Raw genomic sequence first — 21,163 nt, forward strand, 5'->3', positions numbered from 1 at the left:
TAGCATTTTTAAGAATGTAAAGGGGTCCTGAAACCAGAACATTTGGGAACTGCTTTTTTAGAACATGTTTGAAAGAGGATACACAGAAAGGTCTCCCACATAGTGAAACTTTTGATATGGAAATCACTGAATGTGGCTGGACTCAAGAGCCATCAGGAACCCAGTGACACCATTTGATTTTCTCACACTCCCACTGGAGGGACAAAAATGAGAAAAAAATGGCCCTGAACCAATTTCTGTTGTCTTGTGAATGAATGGAAAGAGGTAGGCAAACAGAAGCATAATCTGGGCAAGACAGAAGCACTATTGATTATCACTTTTGCGGATCTAGAATGAGATGTATCACCCCTTAAAATGAAACACAAAGCTTTGGAGGAACAAATACTAGTCCTGAATTTCCATATGTCCATGTGGTACACAAACACAGAAGTGCTTTTCAGCAGCTTCTGCAGTTGCATCAGCTGGATCCTTTCTTGAAGAATCATACCTAAAAATGGTCAAACAAGCCTTAATTGTGTAACAAGTAACCTTACATTAAGTCAGATCTCCGGATGTTTCTGGTCAATACTAATCAATATGCTGACTGCTAATAAGGTTGATTATCTCCATGTACTATCTCCAGCTGTTACATAGGAATGTCTCTATCCCTTTCTGTTGATGCCAAGAACTAAACCTGTGACTTTGTGCCTTAACAAATGTGTTCTATCACCAAATTACAGTCCTTCTTTAGGACCCATATGGATTATTGTAAATCAAAGTAAAGTTTCAACAGCCAAACTGCTGCCACATGTAAGCTATTCTGGTGTTATCCTATCAGTCAACTTGGCTGCCAGTCTCTTGGAGACCATTTCAAAGTAGAGATTTTAATCTTTAAGGTCCTCAAACAAGCTTGGCATGGGGTCCCCACAGCCCCTCAAAAATTTTCAATTTAATGGAACAAAAAGGGAAAACCAATCCAATACATGTGAAGTAAACATATGAACAATGTTTGATTTTAAAAAACTAAATTTGGTCTTAGTTTAATGTAAATGTACATCAGGGACAATGGTAAAAGTGCAGCCCAGGGAGCTACTCCAGTGAACAGACCCAAAAATAGTATTTTTTTTCATATTTGGGGGACAAAGCACATGCCTTAAACCAGTGGTGAAATCTAAAATTTGTTACTACCGGTTCTGTGGCTTGGTGGGGGGGGGGGGGGGAGTGTAATGTGACTGGGTGGGCATGGCCAATTTTTTTTTTTTTTACTTTTAAAAGCACTTTTTCTACAACCTCTTCAGCGAAGAGGTTGTAAAAAAATGCTTTCAAAAGGCTCTGACGATCCCAGCTGAGTCGCCTGATCGGCAGAGACTTTTTTTCTTTTAAATGCCTCTGACGATCAGGCAACTCAGAGGCTTTTTTTTTTACACTTTTAAAAGCATTTTTTCGGCCGAAGAGGTTGTAGAAAAAAATGCTTTTAAAAGTAAAAAAAAAAGCCTCTGATGATTGTGTGGCTCAGCTGGGCATGGGGGGCAGGGGGCAGGGATTTTTGCTACCGGTTCTCTGAACCACCCACCTCCATCGCTACCGGATCAGGCGATCCATTCCGAACCGGGAGCATTTCACCCCTGCCTTAAACCTTGCAGATTTACAATACACACTTCACCTCTGAAAAGTCTCCCTCAAAATCTTGACCCTAGCTAGTCTAGTTCTTCAACTTCTTATGCAAGGTCTACTGTGGCTGACCAAATGTGTGTACTTTTTATGTAAATTAAAATTAAAATGAATTTAGCATTTGCTCGGGTCCTATCCATTTTATGAAGTAGGCTCTCAGGACACCATTCAAAGGCCAAAGCAGCCTTTGGTCTAAAAGGTTTGAACACTGTTGAACACACTGGCAACTGTAAGATGTGTGGACTTCAACTCCCAGGATTCCCTAGGAAGCATATTGGCTGATGAATTCTGGGAGTTCAAGTCCACACATCTTAAAAGTTGCAAAGTTTGAAAAACAGTCCTAATAACCCTCTGAGACCAGGCTATCTTTAGCACTGCTTCATTCTGTATGTACCTATTCACATAATCAATCAAAATTTATTGGCTGGCCATCTTACCACAAGGTACGTCTGGATGGCTTACAATTATAAAATATAATATATATTAAAAACAAATACCCGCAAACGTTATGGTCCAAGTACAAGTGGAGGCAGAGTGGGGGCGAGGTGGGATCTGTTGTTAATCGATCAACCACCTCGACTGTAATGCTCCCCCATTGGGGCCCCAAGCAAACTGGCAGAGCCAGGTCTTTAGGCTTTTACGAAAGGTCAGGAGGGCTGGGACCGACCACACTTTGGGGGACAAGATTTTCCAGAGGGCAGGTGCAATGGCAGAGAAGGCCTTTATCCTGGACCCTGCTAGCCGGAATTGAGCCAACTGGGCCCGCAGCATGTCTCTTCTGCCTGCACAGGTGGAATAGGCCAATCCCAGTGGGATTAGACAATCCCTCAAGTAGCCTGGACCCATGCCATTAAGGGCTTTAAAGGTGATTACCAACACCTTGAATTGCACCTGGAAGCAGACTGGCAGCCAATGCAGCTCACGGAGCAGTGGTCTTACCTGGACCATTCTTTGGGCCCCAAGAACTGCCTGCGCCGCTGCACTTTGCACCAGCTGTAGCTTCTGAATGCTCTTCAAGGGTAGCCCCATGTAGAGCACATTACAATAGTCCAACCGTAAGATGACTAGGGCCTGAATGACTGAGCGCAGGGACTCCTGATCCAGGAAAGGCTGCAACTGGTGCACAACCTGAAGTTCAACATCCAAGCCACTGTCTCCCTTCTGTTTCTGAACCATGACAGATGGATACATGAGACAGGGCCTTTTCTGCTATAGCATTCAGAGCATAGAATGTCCTTTTCAATACCCTCTTTGAAGTAAGTGGCCCCAAACCTGACTTGTCTCTCCTATTAGTTGTTTATTAGATACTGTTGTTGGTTTTTCTTTTGATTATTTCCAATATTGCAAGCTGCTTTATGAGTGGTTCATGGAAAAGCAGACGATAATTGTTTTAATAAATAAAACATGAACCCCCTTACAATTATAATTTTACAAAGAAGTGAAAGGCACCTCACATACAATTATTTTTTACATTAAAGTGCAGCTAGGGAACTCAGACATTCAACAATCAAAATAAGCTACTAATTTGTTTGCCTTAGCTATACTGTTAGCAATTTTTCATCACATCTCTCAAGGAGTGACAGCAATATGATGGCAGGAAGAAAAGGCACAAACCAGGAAATTGTGGCAAAATTCAAACAGCCCAGCTGGGTGTGAACACACAAAATCCTAGCCCACCTACTGGAATCCTGGTGCCCTCACACAGGTCTAGGACAACTTGGCGTGCACAACTTGCTGCAGCCAACTCGCCACAGGACAACTTGCTGCAGGACAAGAGTTACACTAATATCAGGGAAATGGTGGAATAGAATCTTTAAAGAATGGATGCAAAAGGAGGGACAAAATGAAATGTGACTGACAAAATTTAAAATATTTTTTAAATTATTTTAAATACTTCAATTGAATTATTAAATTGTCCCGCGGCGAGTTGGCTGCACCAAGTTGTCCCATTCCACTCTCACACAAACTACTGCTGGAATCTATCTTGTCTCCCCAACCCAATGAATCACAGAAAGCCTCTAGTGGGTGTTCTAAGATTGCCATTATAACTGTGCTTAATGCACTCAATACAGTGTTACTCCATGACACTGATCTATTGCTCTGCATGGTGCTCTCTGAAACATTGCTGCTCCCAAAATTAGACAAAGCTGTTGGGTGGGGGAAAAACCTGTCTCAGAACAGAGCATAAGTTGGCAAAACCTATGCTTAGCCCCCATTAAAAAGCCCTGATTCTTGTGAGATTGTGGCAGTCTTGTTCATGATGCCAGTATCCTTAACTCATGCCAACCTATCTTTGCAACAATAAAGAGCAGGATGGAAATAAATGAACCCAAATATTGAACAAAGAAATGAATTTTTAGCAGTGCTGTATCAGCAAAATGACTATAACCCTGGATATACTCTCACCTTAAGCACTGAACCTGAATTCTGACATGACTGTTGCCTCCCTTCAAAAGCCAGCTTTTGTGCCAATGGTATTAGAAATACAGGTACTCCTCAAATTACAAAGGTAATAGAGTCCAGAATTTCCATCATAAGTCACAATCATTGTAAGTCAAGGCATCTACGTGACCAGACCCAATTTTATGACTTTTTTTGTGGCAGTCATTACATGTATTAATGTATTCCTATGGTGTTTTTTGTTGGAAACCAGCTGAAAAGGCTGGAAACTGGCAAAAAACATTGAAAATTGCAGTCATGTGACTGCAGTGTGTTTGTGTGTGTGTAGCCATCAGAACTCCAGAACTAGGTCATAAGTAGCTTTTGGGGGGGGAAAGAAGGACCATTGTAACATTGAATGGTCACTAAGCAACTGGCTGTTAAGTGAGGACCACCTGTACAAGCATCTGTATAATAACTCTATGAAAACTATCTGTACTAATTCAGTTCCTGGGGAAACAGTCCTGAGCCATTATTATACCACTATGGTCATGTACAAATTACCCTCCAACTTCACTGGTACATCACCACAGATAACCTCAGAAGCCTAAAATATCTACTCTTTTTTGCAGGTAGAGGCTATAGTTCAGCAGTAGAGCACCACCTTTGCAAACAAAAGCGTAGATTAAATCCCTACTATCTCTAGGGACAAAGGCTCAGGTACAAGTAATGGAAGAGATTCATATTTGAGACTCATCAATACAGAGTTGTTCAAAGAGTGCAACAGTGGTTTACATGGATACATGTCATCTGCTCTAAGAGAGCTTCCATGTTCCCCTTTCATTGCACTCTCCATTTAAATCACTTTACTAAGCCAGTCTTCTATTTCTATTCATTCTACCCTATGCTCTTTCCAAAATTTCCTTTCTTACACCTAGGCATTGCAACCTGACAAGCACATCTCACCTCTTTGCATTCCGATCTTACCTTGAGTGGTTTGAGGGATTCCAAGTCTGCACCTGGCTCAACCCCCTCCTCCCTGGCTTTCTTGCCCTTCCCTCTTCCCCGGCCACGGGGCTTCTTGGTGTCATCATGAGCCACACCGTGGGGTGGTTCAGTCAGGGGCCGGATGCGTGGCCTCCCACGAGGGCGGGGTGGGCCCTCCCGCTTAGGCTTGGTGGGCTTGCGGCCTCGCCGCTTGGGCCCGTCCATGAGACTGCTGTTTGGTAGGCAAAAGTCTATGTCGCCCATGGGGCTAAGGCTGGTCCGGTTTGTCCGGCAGCTGGAAATGAGGTCAGGTAGCAGATCAGGCAGGCGGCGACTATTAAGGCGGATGTCAGCTGGAACATCCTCCTTGTCCTCATCATCTTCAAATTCATACTCCTGAGCATAGTTCTTTTTGGGAGGTTGGAAAGGTGGTTCCCGTTTTTTCAGCAAATGGAAGGAGGAAGTCTTCAGCAGCTTCTTGGGCTTGGAAGAACAGAAGATTGGTGAGGTCAGGCCTGACTTGGATTCTGAAACCGGAGCTGTCCCAGTTTGCTGAATCAGTCCCAGTTGTTCTGTGTTGACTGTAGAAGGCAACTCGTGTTTCACTGACACTGTATCTAACCCCAAGTGCTGTCCATCCCCACTTTCTGATTGGCAGTAACTCTGGTAGCCTTGTCCACCAGGCATTATATCATAGCCTCCTCCTTTCATTCCTTCACCCCTCTCCATACCCTGTGTGCCATCGTCTGGCTTAGGGAACTCATCCCCGGCACAGGGAGGGGGCCCAAACATGTCATCCATGCCTGGGAAGAAGCTACGGTCTTCATCTTGTAACAAAGAGTCTGGGAAGCAAATGGAGGTGAGGGGAACAAATCGCTGCTTGGCTCCTTGAGGGCTGGGACTCTCAAACTGGTCCTTGCCTTCAAGTTGGCCTTGAGGAACTTGCTGAGAGGAGTCGGGGTCCAAACTGGAATCGGGAAGGAGATGCTGTTGACTCTGCACTGTCCCACTTTGTCCCAGGTGGGATTCCAAACTCAGCTCGGGCTCTAAGAAGTCCTGGATCTCTTGGGACTGGGAAAGGTTGCCTTGGGACATCACCTCCATGCCCTCAGACTGCATCCTTTCTGGCTGCAGCTGGCCTTGGAGCTGAGGGGACTGCTGTGGCTCAAGAAGCTGTGCTTCCATGCTCTGAGAACGAACATGGGCCTGGTGGAGGTGGGCTTCCAATGCTTGCATCTGAAGCTGCGGCGAGGGTGCTTCAGCCTGATGCATGCGCTGAGGCTCCATAAGATGGACATCCAGTGAGGTGTGAACCTTCCCATGAGACTGCATCTGGGTTTGGGTGTGGGTGAGCACTGACTGGAGCAGCTGGGACTGCTGTTGTTGCTGCTGCTGGGAAAGGGAAAGAGGTGGCAAATCAGGAGGGGAGTCCAACATCAGGGTAGCACCCTGCTGGCCAGCCATCAATCCATGGGACTCCATGGGATGTGGCTGGGAGGCATGCTCAGGAGTCTTCTGCAAATAAGAATGGGCCTGAGATATTTCCTTACTGCCAGAATCCATGTGGCCACCCTGGAGGTGCTGCTCCACCGACTTCTTTATGTCTTGTCCATAAGAGTCTATAGACCCAGTTTGATGGCTGTAATGGACCACAGATGTGGCCAAAGACTCTGGAGTTGAGCGTGTATGTGGGTACTCTTTGGACCTCTCTCCTTTCTTTTTGTCCTTTAAGCTTTGCAAGGACATCTCCAGGCTTTGGTTGTCCAGATTAGAATTGGTCCGAATTACACTCTGCAAGTGATAACGCTCTTCAGTCTTGCTCAACTCATAGCCCATCCCTTTCCCTGCCCTCTCCTCACACTCTACCATGCCTTCTGTGGGCACCCTTGGTGGGCTCTGCGACTGCAGCAAGTGCTGGATTAAAAACTCTTCATCTTCAGTCCGCTCAGATGACAGAAGGTCCGAGTCGGCCTTGGCTTTACTGTAAGGTGATCCCCTCTCTAACCCACCCTGGGAACCCTGGTAGCTTTGTGTGTGAGCCGTCTGCATGAATGAAGGGGACAATACAGAAGTGAGATACTTCTGGGACTGGCCAGGTGATGCTACACTCTGGGGCCTGTTAGTGGTAGGTGACTGGAGAGGCCGGATGATCTGGGAAGGACTTGAATCTGGAAGGTTCTGCCCATGGGAGTAACCAATAGACTGGCTGTGCCCTGGTATAGCTGGAGAATGGCCAGTGCTGTAACTCAATGATGGGCTAGCTGTGGGCATCCTTTGAGAATGAGCCGGTACATAGGTCGGTGTCTGGCTGACAGAAACATGGGGCTCAGCCTGAACACTGTACCCAACAGATGACAAGCCTTGCAGCTGCTCAGGAGAGTAAGTCTGATTTTGACAAGTCTGCAGTCCTTGTCCTCCCTGCCCAGCTTGGCCCTGCTGAGCTTGCCCATTGGTCGAATAACTCTGAGTTTTACTAACACTTGTGAGATCCTGGGCCTGGTTGCTGCTGAAGCCCTGTGAGGCCTGGCTAACTGAAGAGAGATTTTGTGGCTGACTGACAGAGTAACTCTGTGTTTGGCTCATGGAAAGGAGACTCTGAGTCTGACCAGGCGAATAGGACTGTGACTGGCTTGCAATGACAGAGCTGGGCTTGGGCGTGGATGAACTGTAGTTGCTTTGGCACTTGGGTGTGGCTGTAGAACGGGGTGGTTGGCGGGAGGCAGAGTAACTCTTGGATTTTGAAGAGGTGGTACTAGAATAGCTGGAAGATTGAATAATGGGATGGTAGCTTTGAGAGGGCTCTTGTCGTGTGGCCTGGGGGGTCTTCTGCTGTTGAGAGCCTTCACTGCTGGCAGGAGACTGCTCACCCAAGGGACTACATGAAAGGCTGGAGCGGTGGGGCATCTGCTGGTAGCTGCCCCCGCAGCTCAGATAATGCTGGAGAGAATGGGCAGCAGACAGCTGTGGCTGGGCACTGGAAGGTCTCTGGTAATGTTTGATCACACTATCTTGCCGGGGGATGGCCCGCTCAATGGAGGAGGCAGCAGAACTGGAAAAGACTGAGGTGTTGTAAAGTTGGGATGTCTGGTCAGATGGACCCAGTGTAGATGACAAAAGGTTGAACTGGGAGGGGAGGTGACGGGAAGCCGATTCTTGAGCACTACGATATGCTGAGCTCTGAGAGGGTAAACCCGTACCCAATACCGCACTGCCCAGCCGGTCAAAGCTAAGGGATGAAGGAACACTGGGCTGAGAGGATTTGATGTGAAGCAGAGGATCATGGGGGGATAGCAGGCCATTGGACGTTGGGCTGAAAGTAGCATCCTGGAGGGTAAGAGATGAAGTGACTGGGAAGCTGCGCCCGCTGAAAGAGGCTGGATGCTGGTAAGCAGAGAGTGCTGATGAGGAAGGGAAAGTGCCAGAGCCTGGGAGGGCCCCTGAGATGAAGAGTTCAGTGGGTGCTGGAGTGTGCATGGCTGTAAAGAAAAAACAGAGTATCTGTTTAGGTACAGTACAATGTACCAAATTAAAAACTCATCCAAAAACATAATGTCAAACTCACACCAGACAGTACTGAGGAAGCACAGCACACTTAACCTAGCTGCAGGTCAACAAATTAAACTGCTGTTTTGTTTCACATGTTACAATCAAATAAATTATATTATGGCTTAATGTAGTAATCAGGTTTATACAACACAGGAAGATGATGGTTGAATTCCTGTGCTGAATCACAAGCTACTTAATGCCACTTTAGACTTGTCTACTATGAAATTCACCCACTGCATGCCAAAGAGTCAATAAAGCCTATTTCCTAATGTCATGTCATTACAAATATGTTCCCTCACCCCCAAGCCGAATATCTAGCCAGGACACCTATGATCAGGCTGTACCTTAGTAATAAAGCACACAGTTTTCATACATATCTGTATCTATTTCATGCATATTCTATATCTAATTCTGAGCAAATTCCATTAAATAAGGGAGCAGAGGATGCTGGAAAGCTGTGGCCAATTATTTTTAATTGTGTGGCCGCTGCATTAATTCAGGTCACGACCAAATCAGGTTGTGATCAAAGTTATGGAACAAATTATGGTCGTGACCAGAGGTTCTACTGTACACCTTATGATTCAATAGCTTGTAGAACCACCTTTAGCAGCAATAACTTGAAGTTATTGTTTTCTGTATGACTTTATCAGTCTCTCACATCATTGTGGAGGAATTTTGGCCCACTCTTCTTTACAACATTGCTTCAGTTCATTGAGGTTTGTGGGCATTTGTTTATGCAAAGCTCTCTTGAAGTCTCACCACAGCTTTCAATCAGGTTGAGGTCTGAACTTTGACCGGGCCACTGCAACACCTTAATTCTTTTCTTTTTCAGCCATTCTGGTGTAGATTTGCTGGTGTGCTTGGTATTGTATTTAGTTTTTCACACATGGCTTCTCCATTTTGGCTTCCTTTTTGTAAAATAAATGATGTCATGGTGTAATATGTCATGTGTTGCTGTTCATCTGGGGTTGTGTTTACCTACTTTGAAGAACTGCTAAGGACCAGGTGATTTTTACTGTGTCCTGATATGTATAACCATAGAACTCAAAGAGGGTGTACTTTCTTTTTCACATGACTGTACTTCGGATTACAAGTCGTAAAAAGCTTGTCACTGGCTATACTGCCTGGGAATGAGATAACCCAAAATATAAAGACGGCAACAGACTGTTTCTGAGTTAGGTGGATCAAGGGTCTGACTTAATGCCTGGGTTTGCACAGCACATTTAAGTAAGTGAATTAAAGACTCAGCAGCTGAATTTTCACTGCATGCTAACTTTGGTGACCTTTAATCTTAGATTTTTAGCATGTTACATGAACCAAATCAAATTGATTATTTTATGATTCACTGCATTATACAAACCCAGCAAATGGTTTAATTCAATAATGTGGATTGAAAGCAGTCAGTATTTCATTCAATTCATTTATTTACTTGTTTATGAACTTTGCTTCAATCACAATATAATAAACTCTAAGTGATGTATAAAATAACTTGACAGAAGTATCAATAAAGTGTTATTTCCCAGGAAGTTAAGCTACTCCCGCCCAAACACATTACACATACATGTCAGATCTTCGCCATAAAGATATAGAATAAGGCTTCCTATAAAAGACAGGGGTGTCAAACTTGAGGTCCATGGGCCGAATGTGTCACGTGCTGGCCACGCCCACCCCCAGTTTAGCAAAGGGGGAAAAAGTTGCGATATGTCACTTGACGACGTGACAACTGAGTTTGACACCCCTGAATTAAGACGTCCACTCTTCCTTCTGTGATGCTGGCAGAACTCCAGAGGTATTACCTGTTTGCCAGGATGGGGTGCGGAACTGGGACAGCAGGGAGGAAGCAGAAGGGCCTGGTTGTGGTGCCCGTGACTCCAGAGCAGAGATGAGGTTCATGACAGAGGCATCGGGGGTGGCACTGCTGGCATGATGGAGCCCAGTCTCAAATAAGCCAGAAAGACCTAAAGAACGAAATGAAAAAGAAGAAATAAAGGATATGAAGTGCTGAGAATCAGTGATGGGATGACAGATATAGCAAAAGGAAACAGGAAGAGGTTCATCACAGGGGAGAGGCAAGGGAGCCTACAAGCAGACAAGCATTATGCCTCTCAAAGGAACCACGGAGAGACAAGACAAACATTGGAAATCAAAAGACACACCAACGATAATATACTTGTTTTAGTGCAGAAGGGAGGGTTTCAATTAGTCAAAAGTCAGGCACATGCAGACAAAACAGAAGAAATGAGAAGCTGTTGACCTAACAGATGTCTAGTAAAGGAGAGGGAAGAGTCAGACAAGCCAGAAATGAAGAACATGTGAGGAACTGGGAAACCTGAGGTTGTGTGACAGAAAAACCAACTCTGGCTGAAGAACGGAGGACGAAAGGATTTTCTATCTCAACAGTATGTTACTTTTTACTTTTCACATCTTAAATATGAGATACAGTTTTGGTTAACCAATACCAGCTGCCAATCAGAAAGAGAACCACACAGAAGGAAATAGAAATGCCAAGAGTAAACAGTGGCTCTAGGTGGGGAACAGAAGAATTAAAGCATGAAAGAAGGGGTTAACCTTCCTTAATTTTCCCTATGCCACTGTTCTAGTCACCAGCCCAACCCATGTTCTAGTTAAGAAAAGGTATGTTAAGCATATTTTTAAAAAGTAACATATCTTGGTAATACAGAGATTAGTCTTGGAATAAAAGAAGGAGAGAGAAGACAAAGTAAGTAAAATGAAGATGAAACTAATGCAAAACAATATCAGTGTATCCAGACCTGCACAGAGGGGACATATGAACAAGTGAGCAGAAGAGGCAAGGAAGAGAAGACATGGTTAAAAACATTTCTCTTTCCAGACTTCAAGGAGAATGGCAAGACCACCACCATACCTGCTGGGTGATGGTTTGTGGCATAGCCCTGCAGAGGATGGGGAGCAGCATATGCTTGGCGGTGTAAAATATCTGTGTCTGGATGCGAGCTTCGGGATCCACCATACACCAAGCTGAATGAGAGAGAAACAAGGTTTCAAACATGGTAAGAGAGCTGAGATCTTTTAATATATGCCACATTCAATATCCCAATTGAATACACCAGAAGAGTTCCTTCAAAGATCATCAAGAGCAGGCTTGTTTTCCTGTTACTCTGATCTGTGAACTGAACCAAGAGCAGGGGAACTAAGAGGCAATCATTTTGGAAGCATTGACTTTGAGTGCAAAGGAGTATCTAGTACTTGTCTACTTCTGAAGTTCAGATCTTCTGTTCATCTATGTCCTCTCTAGAAAATAAACGGCTTAACAATGCCGTTTATTTTCAAGATGAAAATCATGACTTTGACTGAGACAGACCGCAAGCTTTGAAGTGTATTATGGGAATTAAATCAGAAGCATACAAACTCATGAAGCAACTTTCTTTCACTGTTTTTGATGCTCAGAGGAATAACCTGCCTTGGACAGACTTCTCTGCTCAACCCAAGAGGAATCCACATACGCAGGACAGTAGACTGGAATGTATAATCACCAATGATGCATGATGGGAAATATGGTTCCCAGGCCTTGGTTTCCCAAAACCTCAGTATCTGACCTGTATCACTCCTCCCCCTACTCCCCTTGTGCAGGAAGACCCACTTGCCTAGCCCAGCAGCCAAACACAGCTGATGGAAGAATGTCCTCAAGCTTAATCTCTTTCCTGAGCCACAGGTACCACTGAAATCTTGTTTTAACTGCAGTTCAATCAGCTCAGACCTGCTCTGACTATTGTACATAACCTGCCATTCTTCTCAATCCTCTACCAGTCAAATATTCCCGAGTAAACTTCCCAAATATTTCCCCATTTAGTGTTATTAAAACAAACAGACACAAACTTAATTCCTAGATCAATTATGCAGCCCACTGTCAGAAAAAGATACACCCAGGAGGCCTTGTATTCTTTCTTACATTAAGATACAAATATCTGCTTTTCAGGCCATATGGTTTCTAAGATGTTCCATGCCCTGGTCCTTGGCACCCTAGCACCACCTTCTCCCCTATGAAAACACATACATGTGTGTCCTAACATCCATGGTACAATCTGATAACTCTACTCACATATGTCTCACTGAATTCAGTGCTCTGTCCCCCATATATGAGTATATCAGCCTTCTCTAACCTGGTGCCCTCTAATGGGCTGAGAATACAACTTCCAGAATTTCCAACCATAATTCCCTCCTCACGTCAGGGAAGGCTAGAATAGAGGATTACAGCCACAGTCAAGTCTACAGCTATCCATTTGGACAGCAATTTCTTTACAAGTACATCAGGTGATTTTGTATGGGTCTCTCTTTTTAAATATATTTCTTTAAAATAGGACATCATATTCTCCAGCTCTTAAACATGTAGAAGGTTTTGATCCTACACAACAGGCTATGTTCTTTTCTTCTAGACTCCCTTTGGGAACTGTGTATATAATTTATATGTAGTGCCACCCTCCCATCCTTCCAGCACTGAACCCACCAGACACCATTACTTATTATCTGTGTGTTGTGGTATGTGCCACAATTATGCATGTGCCATACAAGAAGTGCAAGAAGAGCCCTGGGACAAGGGAAGTAGCATGGGGTGACATGCCTCTCTGTAAAGGGCAATAGAGGAAGGCATGACTTGCAGATCACTCACTGAAAGTAAGTGTGTCTGTCTCAGGAATGCAACTACCTGCAGGAAAGTTTTTTTTAAAAAAACTTTCCTGTTCCCATTATTTCTCAAGAGGAAAAACCTTCTAAGTTAATGCAGATGACAAAGCAAGCATCTGAATGTTTGATAGTAGAGGACAGTGCAGATGCTTGTTTCGGTACCTGACATTTTCTTACAAAATACTGTAGTGTAGCCTGTATCCAGGGATCTATAGAAGGAAAAACAGTTTTATTTCCATTTTTTTGTATTGCAATTTTTAAAATAGTATTTATTCAATTTTCCAACATTTAAAACACATAACACAAAACACAAATTTACACTTATAACAGCTTTTCCATATTGGTATCCATATCTTTCGTAACAATCATATTAACAAAAAATTATATTTCTATATATCACTATCCTATGTTATATCCCTATTTAAACTATAATAACATCTACTCACAAATCAGTATCATATATTTCTTATAAATTTTATACACTATATATTATACTTTTACAGCTTATACCTTAAGTTTTACGTTTACTCTCAAGCCAGGAATACCATCTATTCCAAATTAAATAATACTCAGTTTCTTCCCTCTCCATTTCCATAGACAGTCTATCCATTTCTGCACATTCATAGATTTTCCTTATTATAATTTGGTCTGGAGGAGTATCTGTTTGTTTCCAATTCTGTGCTAAAACGAGTCTACTTATGGTTAATATATGTAACATTATGTATTGTAAATTTTTCCCCATTTTCCCATCAAAAATACCCAGGAGAAACAGTTCTGGCTTCAACTCTATCCTATGTTCAATTATCTTTTCCAGCCACTTTCTTATTTTACGCCAATATTTTCTAACCTTGGGGCAGGTCCACCACATGTGGTAGTACGTTCCCTGCTTGTAGCCACACCTCTAACACTCAGGCGATCTGTTTAAGAACATCTTGGCCAATCTGGCTGGTGGTAGATGCCACCGGTAGAACGTTTTATAAAGGTTCTCCTTATAAGCAGCTGACATCGTTAGTTTGTAGTTTCTCTCCCATAATTTATCCCAATGATCTAATTGAATACTATGTCCAAAATTTCTCGCCCAACTAATCATTGTCTCTTTCACATTTTTTTCTTCCATTTTAAATCTTAATAGAAAATTATATATTTTAGTAATCATTTTCTCCCGTTCCTAATAATATTTTGTCAAGTTCCAATTGTTCCCCGTAAATGCTGTATTGTTCTCGATCTTTTTTATATTTGGTTCTAATTTGCAGGTATGGCCACCAGTCAATTTTTATTCCTTGATTTTTTAACTCTTGCTCCGATTTTAAATTCCCTTGTTCATCTAATAATTACGAATACTTTACCACTTTATTTATGGATAAATTATTGCCTCCATTGTTGATATCCAAATTGGAAGTTTCATATAGTGATTTTTCTTAATTTTGTCCCAAATATTTATCAAAGCATTTCGCACTAGTTGTCTCTGAAAATATGTATTTTATTTTTTCCTTCCCACAGGAACGTGTGCCATCCCAATTGAAGATTGTGACCCTCTAGTGTTAATACCCTCTTGTTTAATTGGACCCAATCTTTAAGCCATGTTACTGCCGCCACTTGATAGTATAATTCCCAATCAGGGAGGCCAAAGCCTCCTTTTGTTCTAGAGTCCTGTAAAAGCTTAAGCTTTATTCGGGCTTTTTTTCCCAACAAAATGAATTTACCTATTATTTTATTTAATTGTTCAAAGAATGTTTTCCCCAATCTTATTGGTATTGTATGGAAGAGGTATAACAATTTGGGTAATACGTTCATTTTTATTGTGGCGATTCTACCAATTAGAGATATTTGTAGTTTTGCCCAATTATCTAAATCTTTTTGTATCTGTTGTACCAATTTGTCATAATTGTCCTCTTTTATTGTAGAGCATTTCGCCGTTAACCATATTCCCAAATATTTCACTTTTTTTACAATTTGAATCCCCAATTTCTCTTCCAATTCCTCATTTTGCCTTTTTGTAAAATTCTTGGTCAGTATTTTAGTCTTTTCTTTATTTATTTTGAGCCCGGCCACTTTACCAAATTCTTCAATTTCATGCACCAGGATGGTTCCTGTCTCCAAAGGATCCTCCATAATAAAAGCCAGATCATCCACGAAAGCTTGGAGTTTGTATTCTTCCTGTTTGATTTTCAATCCTTTTATTGCTCGGTTTTGTCTAATTTGTATCAGTAGTATTTCCAATGATAGTATAAATAAGAGGGGACAAGGGACATCCCTGTCTTACCCCTTTAGTTATACTAATCTCCTCCGTTGTTTCCCCATTTATTATTATTTTGGCCAATTGATTTGAATAAATTGCTCTAATCGCACCTGTAAATTTTTCCCCAAAGTTCATAATCAAAGTTCATTTGTCTTTTTTCAATTTATAAGGCAGCCACCTCCCTGGTTTATTGGCATGTTCAAAATGCACCTGTTTCATCGCTCTAAGCTTTTGGGCCATCCCTTCCTGGAAAATCAGATTTATTTTATGTTTGATCAAGTCTTTTTCCTCTCTAATTTTCTCATTTGGGGATTCCTGCATCTTAAGTTCCAATTCTTCAAATTTCTCCTGTAGCTTTAAATGTTGTTTCTTTTTTTCTTTGTTCCTCCTCACTCCATATGCTATTGTTAGGCCTCTAATATAGGCTTTGGTCGTATCCCAAAGGTTCGGTAGGGTTGTATCTTCATTTAAGTTTTCCTTTAGAAAAAAATCCAATTCTTTTTCCATCCATTGTATATACTTTTTCTCTTTTAATACCCTCTGGTTCATGGTCCACCTCCCTCTCATTTTTACTCTTCCTTTCCATTTCAATATCAGCGGATTATGGTCCACCCATTTATTTGGTGTTCTCTCTACCTCCTCTATATTTTTACTTAGTTCCAGATCCATCCATACCATGTCTATCCTGGACCATGAATCATGTGGGTTAGAGAAAAAGGTATACTGTCTTTTTTGTGGATTTAATTCTCTCCAAACATCCTTTAAATTCAGCTCTTGCATCATATCAAAAAAAAGTAGTCAGTAATATTTTCCTCTTCTTATTTTCCCCCCCCCCCCCGATGTATAGTCTTTTTTTGAATCTACGACCGCATTAAAATCTCCTAATAAGCAAATATTTTCTGGTTCTAAGTCTACGATTTTCCCATGTAAATTATGATAGAATTCCCCCTGGTTAGTATTCGGTGCGTAGATAACTGCCAATAGAATTCGTTTTTGTCTGATTATTATTTCAATTAATAAAATTCTCACTTCGTCTGCATAAATTTGTCTCACTTGTAGCCAATCTTTTATATATACTGCTACCTCTCTCTCTCTCTTTTTTTTTTTTTGATGCAAGAGCTGAATAATTTGGCCCCTAATTTGGGGGCTTGTAAAATGTGTCCTTGCTGTCTTTTAATATGGACTTCTTGCAGACATGTAATGTCCATGTTTTGTATTGCAATTTTTAATATGTTAAATGGTTGTGCAATTGTTATATTTACCTCCACAGTCCTTTCTTATGAGATAAATCAGTTATTCCTGATCTGTAGTGGGGAAAAAAACCTGATTTTTCTTTCTAGCTTCACAACACCCAGACTTCTGCAATCAAACCTCTTCCTGTTGTGCCTTGGCTACAACTCCTGCCATCTTTTGTATCTTTTATACCAGGGGTGTCAAACTCATGTTGTCACGATGGCATCACATATCAGGACTTTTTCACCCTTCGCTAAATCAGGCGTGGGCATGGCCAGTGTGTGACACATCCGGCCCACGGGCTGGGAGTTTGACAGCCCTGTTTTATACCTATGGTCCCCACTAGCTGGAGATGATGGGAGCTGTAATTAAAAGCTTTGTGGCGAAGGTTGTTGAGTGTGTGGTGGCGCGACAGCTTCCCCAGTACCTGGATGAAACGGTTTATCTAGATCCGTTCCAGTCGGGTTTCAGACCTGGGTACAGCACGGAAACGGCATTGGTCACGTTGGTTGATGATCTCTGGAGGGCTCGGGACAGGGGTTGTTCCTCTGTCCTGGTCCTATTAGACCTCTCAGCGGCTTTTGATACCATCGACCATGGTATCATGCTGCGCCGGTTGGAAGAGTTGGGGGTGGGAGGCACCGTGTTGCGGTGGTTCTCCTCCTCTCTGACCGATCACAGTCTGTGTTGACAGGGGGGCAGAGGTTGACCCCGAGGCGCCTTGTGTGCGGGGTGCCACAAGGGTCGGTCCTCTCGCCCCTTCTGTTCAACATTTATGTGAAGCCGCTGGGTGAGATCATCCGTGGTTTCGGGGTGAAGTACCACCAGTACGCTGATGACACTCAGCTGTACATCTCCACTCCGGGCCACCCCAATGATGCCCTTGAAGTGATGTCCCGGTGCCTGGAGGCTGTGCGGATCTGGATGGGGAGAAACAGACTCAGGCTCAACCCGTCCAGGACCGAGTGGCTGTGGTTTCCGGCGTCCCGATATAGCCAGTTGGTGCCATCACTGACTATTGGGGGTGAGTCGTTGGCCCCCATGGAGAGGGCTCACAACTTGGGTGTCCTCCTGGATACACCGTTGTCTTTAGAAGAACATCTGATGGCTGTGGCCAGGAGGACTTTCTATCAGGTTCGCCTGATTCGTCAGTTGCGTCCCTTTCTGGATCGGGACTCCTTATGCACAGTCACTCATGCCCTCGTCACTTCCCGCCTGGACTACTGTAATGCTCTCTACATGGGGCTCCCCTTGAGGAGCACCCGGAGGCTCCATCTGGTCCAGAATGCGACCGCACAGGTGGTTATGGGAGCGACATGGCACTCTCATGTAACACCTCTCCTGCGCGAGCTGCACTGACTCCCGGTGGTCTTCCAGGTGCGCTTCAAGGTATTGGTTACCACCTTTAGAGCGCTCCATGGCTTAGGACCTGGGTACCTACGAGACCGCCTTCTGCCACCGGTAGCCTCTCACCGGCCAGTACGCTCCCACAGGGAGGGGCTCTTCAGGGTGCCGTCGGTCAAACAGTGTCGACTGGGGGCCCCCAGGGGGAGAGCCTTCTCTGTGGGGACACCTGCCCTTTGGAACGAGCTCCCCCTGGAGATACGGAGGGTCCCGGATTTACGCACTTTCCGCCGTGTCCTCAAGACTTTTTTATTCCAACAGGCTGGGCTGGCCTAACTCTTTTTAATTGCTTAATTTTAATTTGCTTTTAAAAAAGGGGTGTTTTAATTAGTATGGGCCAAATTTGTTTAATATGTTTTAAATTGTTTTTTAAACTTTATATTGTATGTGTTTTATCTTTGGCTGTTCACTGCCCTGAGTCCTTTGGGAGAAGGGCGGTATATAAATCCAAATAAACCTTAAACCTTAAACACATTTGTAGTACATCAGATTGAAAAATGTTGCCCTAAATCTTGGATCCCACACACAAAGAATAGATTCACACATAACACTAAGCCATAGAGCTTTTAAACCAGAATCTGGTTTATACATAGTTTTAAGAAATAGATCATGGATTGCAAACCACAAAACACACCATCACACAACACAAATAACCATACTAAGTTAAATCCAAACAAACTACATTCTGACTTAATTGTAATGTGTGAGAGAAATCAGATTCTTCTCCTACCACACATGAATACAAGTAAATTCTGAATTAACATTGACATTTAACTATCTGTGTAACTTGGAGGTGAAAAATGACAGTCACATCTTACTACCGAGGTGGAGAGGGCTATAAATCTTAACACCATCATAATAAACATTATCTAAGCACCATGTTCCCAAAACAACACTACAGCATTCCAAACTAAGGAAGTATTAATGTACTTGTGCGCCTTTTCTATGATGATTCAAGAGCAGATTAATAATTGAAGTCCTTCCCCAGAGGAGCAGTCCTCTGTTTGCAAGCATTTGGTTTCTCTGCTGGTCTCAGTAAAGCATCCTCCCTTTTATATTTCTTCCTTCTGTTTTTTCCTGCTTCTAGGACAAGGCTGCCCAACAATGATCCATCTTTATTAGTCTTTTCAGTTACATCTGTAGTTTTGAACAATTGGCATGGCAAACATTTGAGGCTTTGTGGGCTAGTGGATTATTAAAACACACACTTTCATTGTCCAACTCATAGCTCTACTGTATGCAAAGGTGGGTTTCAGCAGGTTCTGACCAGTTCTGGAGAACCGGTAGCGGAAATTTTGAGTAGTTCAGAGAACCGGTAGTAAAAATTCTGACTGGCCCCGCCCCCATCTATTCTCTGCCACCCAAGTCCCAGCTGATCGGGAGGAAATGGGGATTTTGCAGTAACCTTCCCCTGGATTGGGGTGGGAGTGGACCTTTTACAGTATCCTTCCCCTGCCACGCCCACCAAGCCATGCCATGCCACCAAGCTACACCCACAGAACCAGTACTAAAAATTTTTGAAACTGACTGTATGTGTATCCTTCTCTTTGTTGGCGAAGAGGTGATCTTGAATTTGACTGAGATGCCTTTTTCCCCTTTCAAAATACAGGTATAGGTGTGGATGCAGTGCACTCTCTATTGCCTGTATTGCAGATTTTATATAAAAAGGTACATCAGAGCATGTGCAGAGTACATATTTTGACAAGTCTTTGTTCTTCTTCATCTTCCATACAGCAAGACTTCATCAGTCTAAGGTTGACAGTTAAGCCAAAGGGCACACTTTTCAGGGAGCCTTAAGGACTGATTTTTTTTTCTTTACTTCTGAGTAAAAGGTAAGTTGGCTCTATCATTGGGTCAACAAATGGCTTTTGAGGTAGCCTTGGAAGTAAGTCTCAGTAGTCCACAGCATTTGTATTCACCCACATGCACTAAAATGTAATAATTTAAATACCAACAGCCTTAGAAAAATGCTTCTCCCCCCTTCAGTTTGTGAAACATTTCTGGTGTAGGAACCTAAAGGTAAACCTTTTAACAGATTTAACAGTGGAACAGCTGTTAGTAAGTTTAATTTGAAGAGTCACAGAATGAGCTGGTGTGAGACAACTATGTGATAGGCTAGTTTTACATGTCCTCTCTTTGAAGCTGAGAGGACCATGATATAAAGTCCCTTGTTTTCTTTCTAAATTAACTTGGCCTCCTCGGTCTAAATTGGTCCTCATTCATGTCTTCTGATTTTTCCATCTTTTGCTTGACCTTTAAGGGTCAAATCTCATGCTTTCCTTCCCAGATTTACTGGAAAATTGTAGTACCCTTAGGATGTAGAGCTATTGATGACAGCATGCATGCTTTGCTTGTAGTGTATATTACATGTAGGTCTTGGATCCTCCAAAGTGAATATTTCTTCCCTTATAAATCACAGTATACTATGATATCTCATATGCATACAGAATACAATTAGATCTGATACTATACATTACTGAGACATATATTCCATCTAAGATTGTACTGGTCTGTTGCTTGGATTTTTGCAATTAGTACCTTTTCTTTAACACTAAGATTACTCAAATATTGACTAAAAACATCTATAAGTAGTTTAAATAATACAGATGTGCATGTATTTTGCATAGTTTCCATAATGTGTATTGTTTTAAAGAATGAAGAGAAAGTGCAGTAAACTAGACAAGTCAATCAACTGATTCCAAAACTTAGATTGTCTTTTTTTTTGACAAGTTTTATTGGTTCCCCCCATACACACCCACATATTTTTTGAAACAGAGTATTGACCATATCATATCATATCATACTCAATTTATCATATCAAGTATATTTTACTTAATTACAGTTTCTGCCAAGGTTTTTTTTCCCATATTTGAATCCAATCTTAATTTTTCTATTTTTATTTCTATAAACAGTATCTTCTTTCACCCTCAAGTTCTATTTTTTCCATTCTTAATCATATACATTCTCCTTTGATTTTTTAATAATTCATTATCTTAATATATTTAAACATGTCCAGGGATGCCTTTCTTCCATTTCATCTTTTTTGTTTTACAGCAATCTTTCTTC

At 42.5% G+C, this 21,163-nt stretch overlaps 1 protein-coding gene across 1 annotated transcript in view; it reads right to left on the reverse strand.

The window, feature by feature from the left end:
* Positions 1 to 21,163, reverse strand: part of PRR12 (proline rich 12) — a 113,937-nt gene that overhangs the window by 80,469 nt on the left and 12,305 nt on the right. The window contains exons 2-4 of the mRNA XM_070944435.1: positions 11,447 to 11,559; positions 10,359 to 10,520; positions 5,017 to 8,492 (exon numbers count right to left, since the gene is read on the reverse strand). Of these exons, the coding sequence (XP_070800536.1) occupies positions 5,017 to 8,492; positions 10,359 to 10,520; positions 11,447 to 11,559 (3,751 nt within the window). The remainder of the gene's footprint in view (positions 1 to 5,016; positions 8,493 to 10,358; positions 10,521 to 11,446; positions 11,560 to 21,163) is intronic.

This window comes from Pituophis catenifer, unplaced genomic scaffold (genome assembly GCF_029215685.1).
Source record: "Pituophis catenifer annectens isolate HBS135680 unplaced genomic scaffold, rPitCat1.0.hap2 SCAF_5, whole genome shotgun sequence".
Taxonomy (NCBI): Eukaryota; Metazoa; Chordata; class Lepidosauria; order Squamata; family Colubridae; genus Pituophis; species Pituophis catenifer.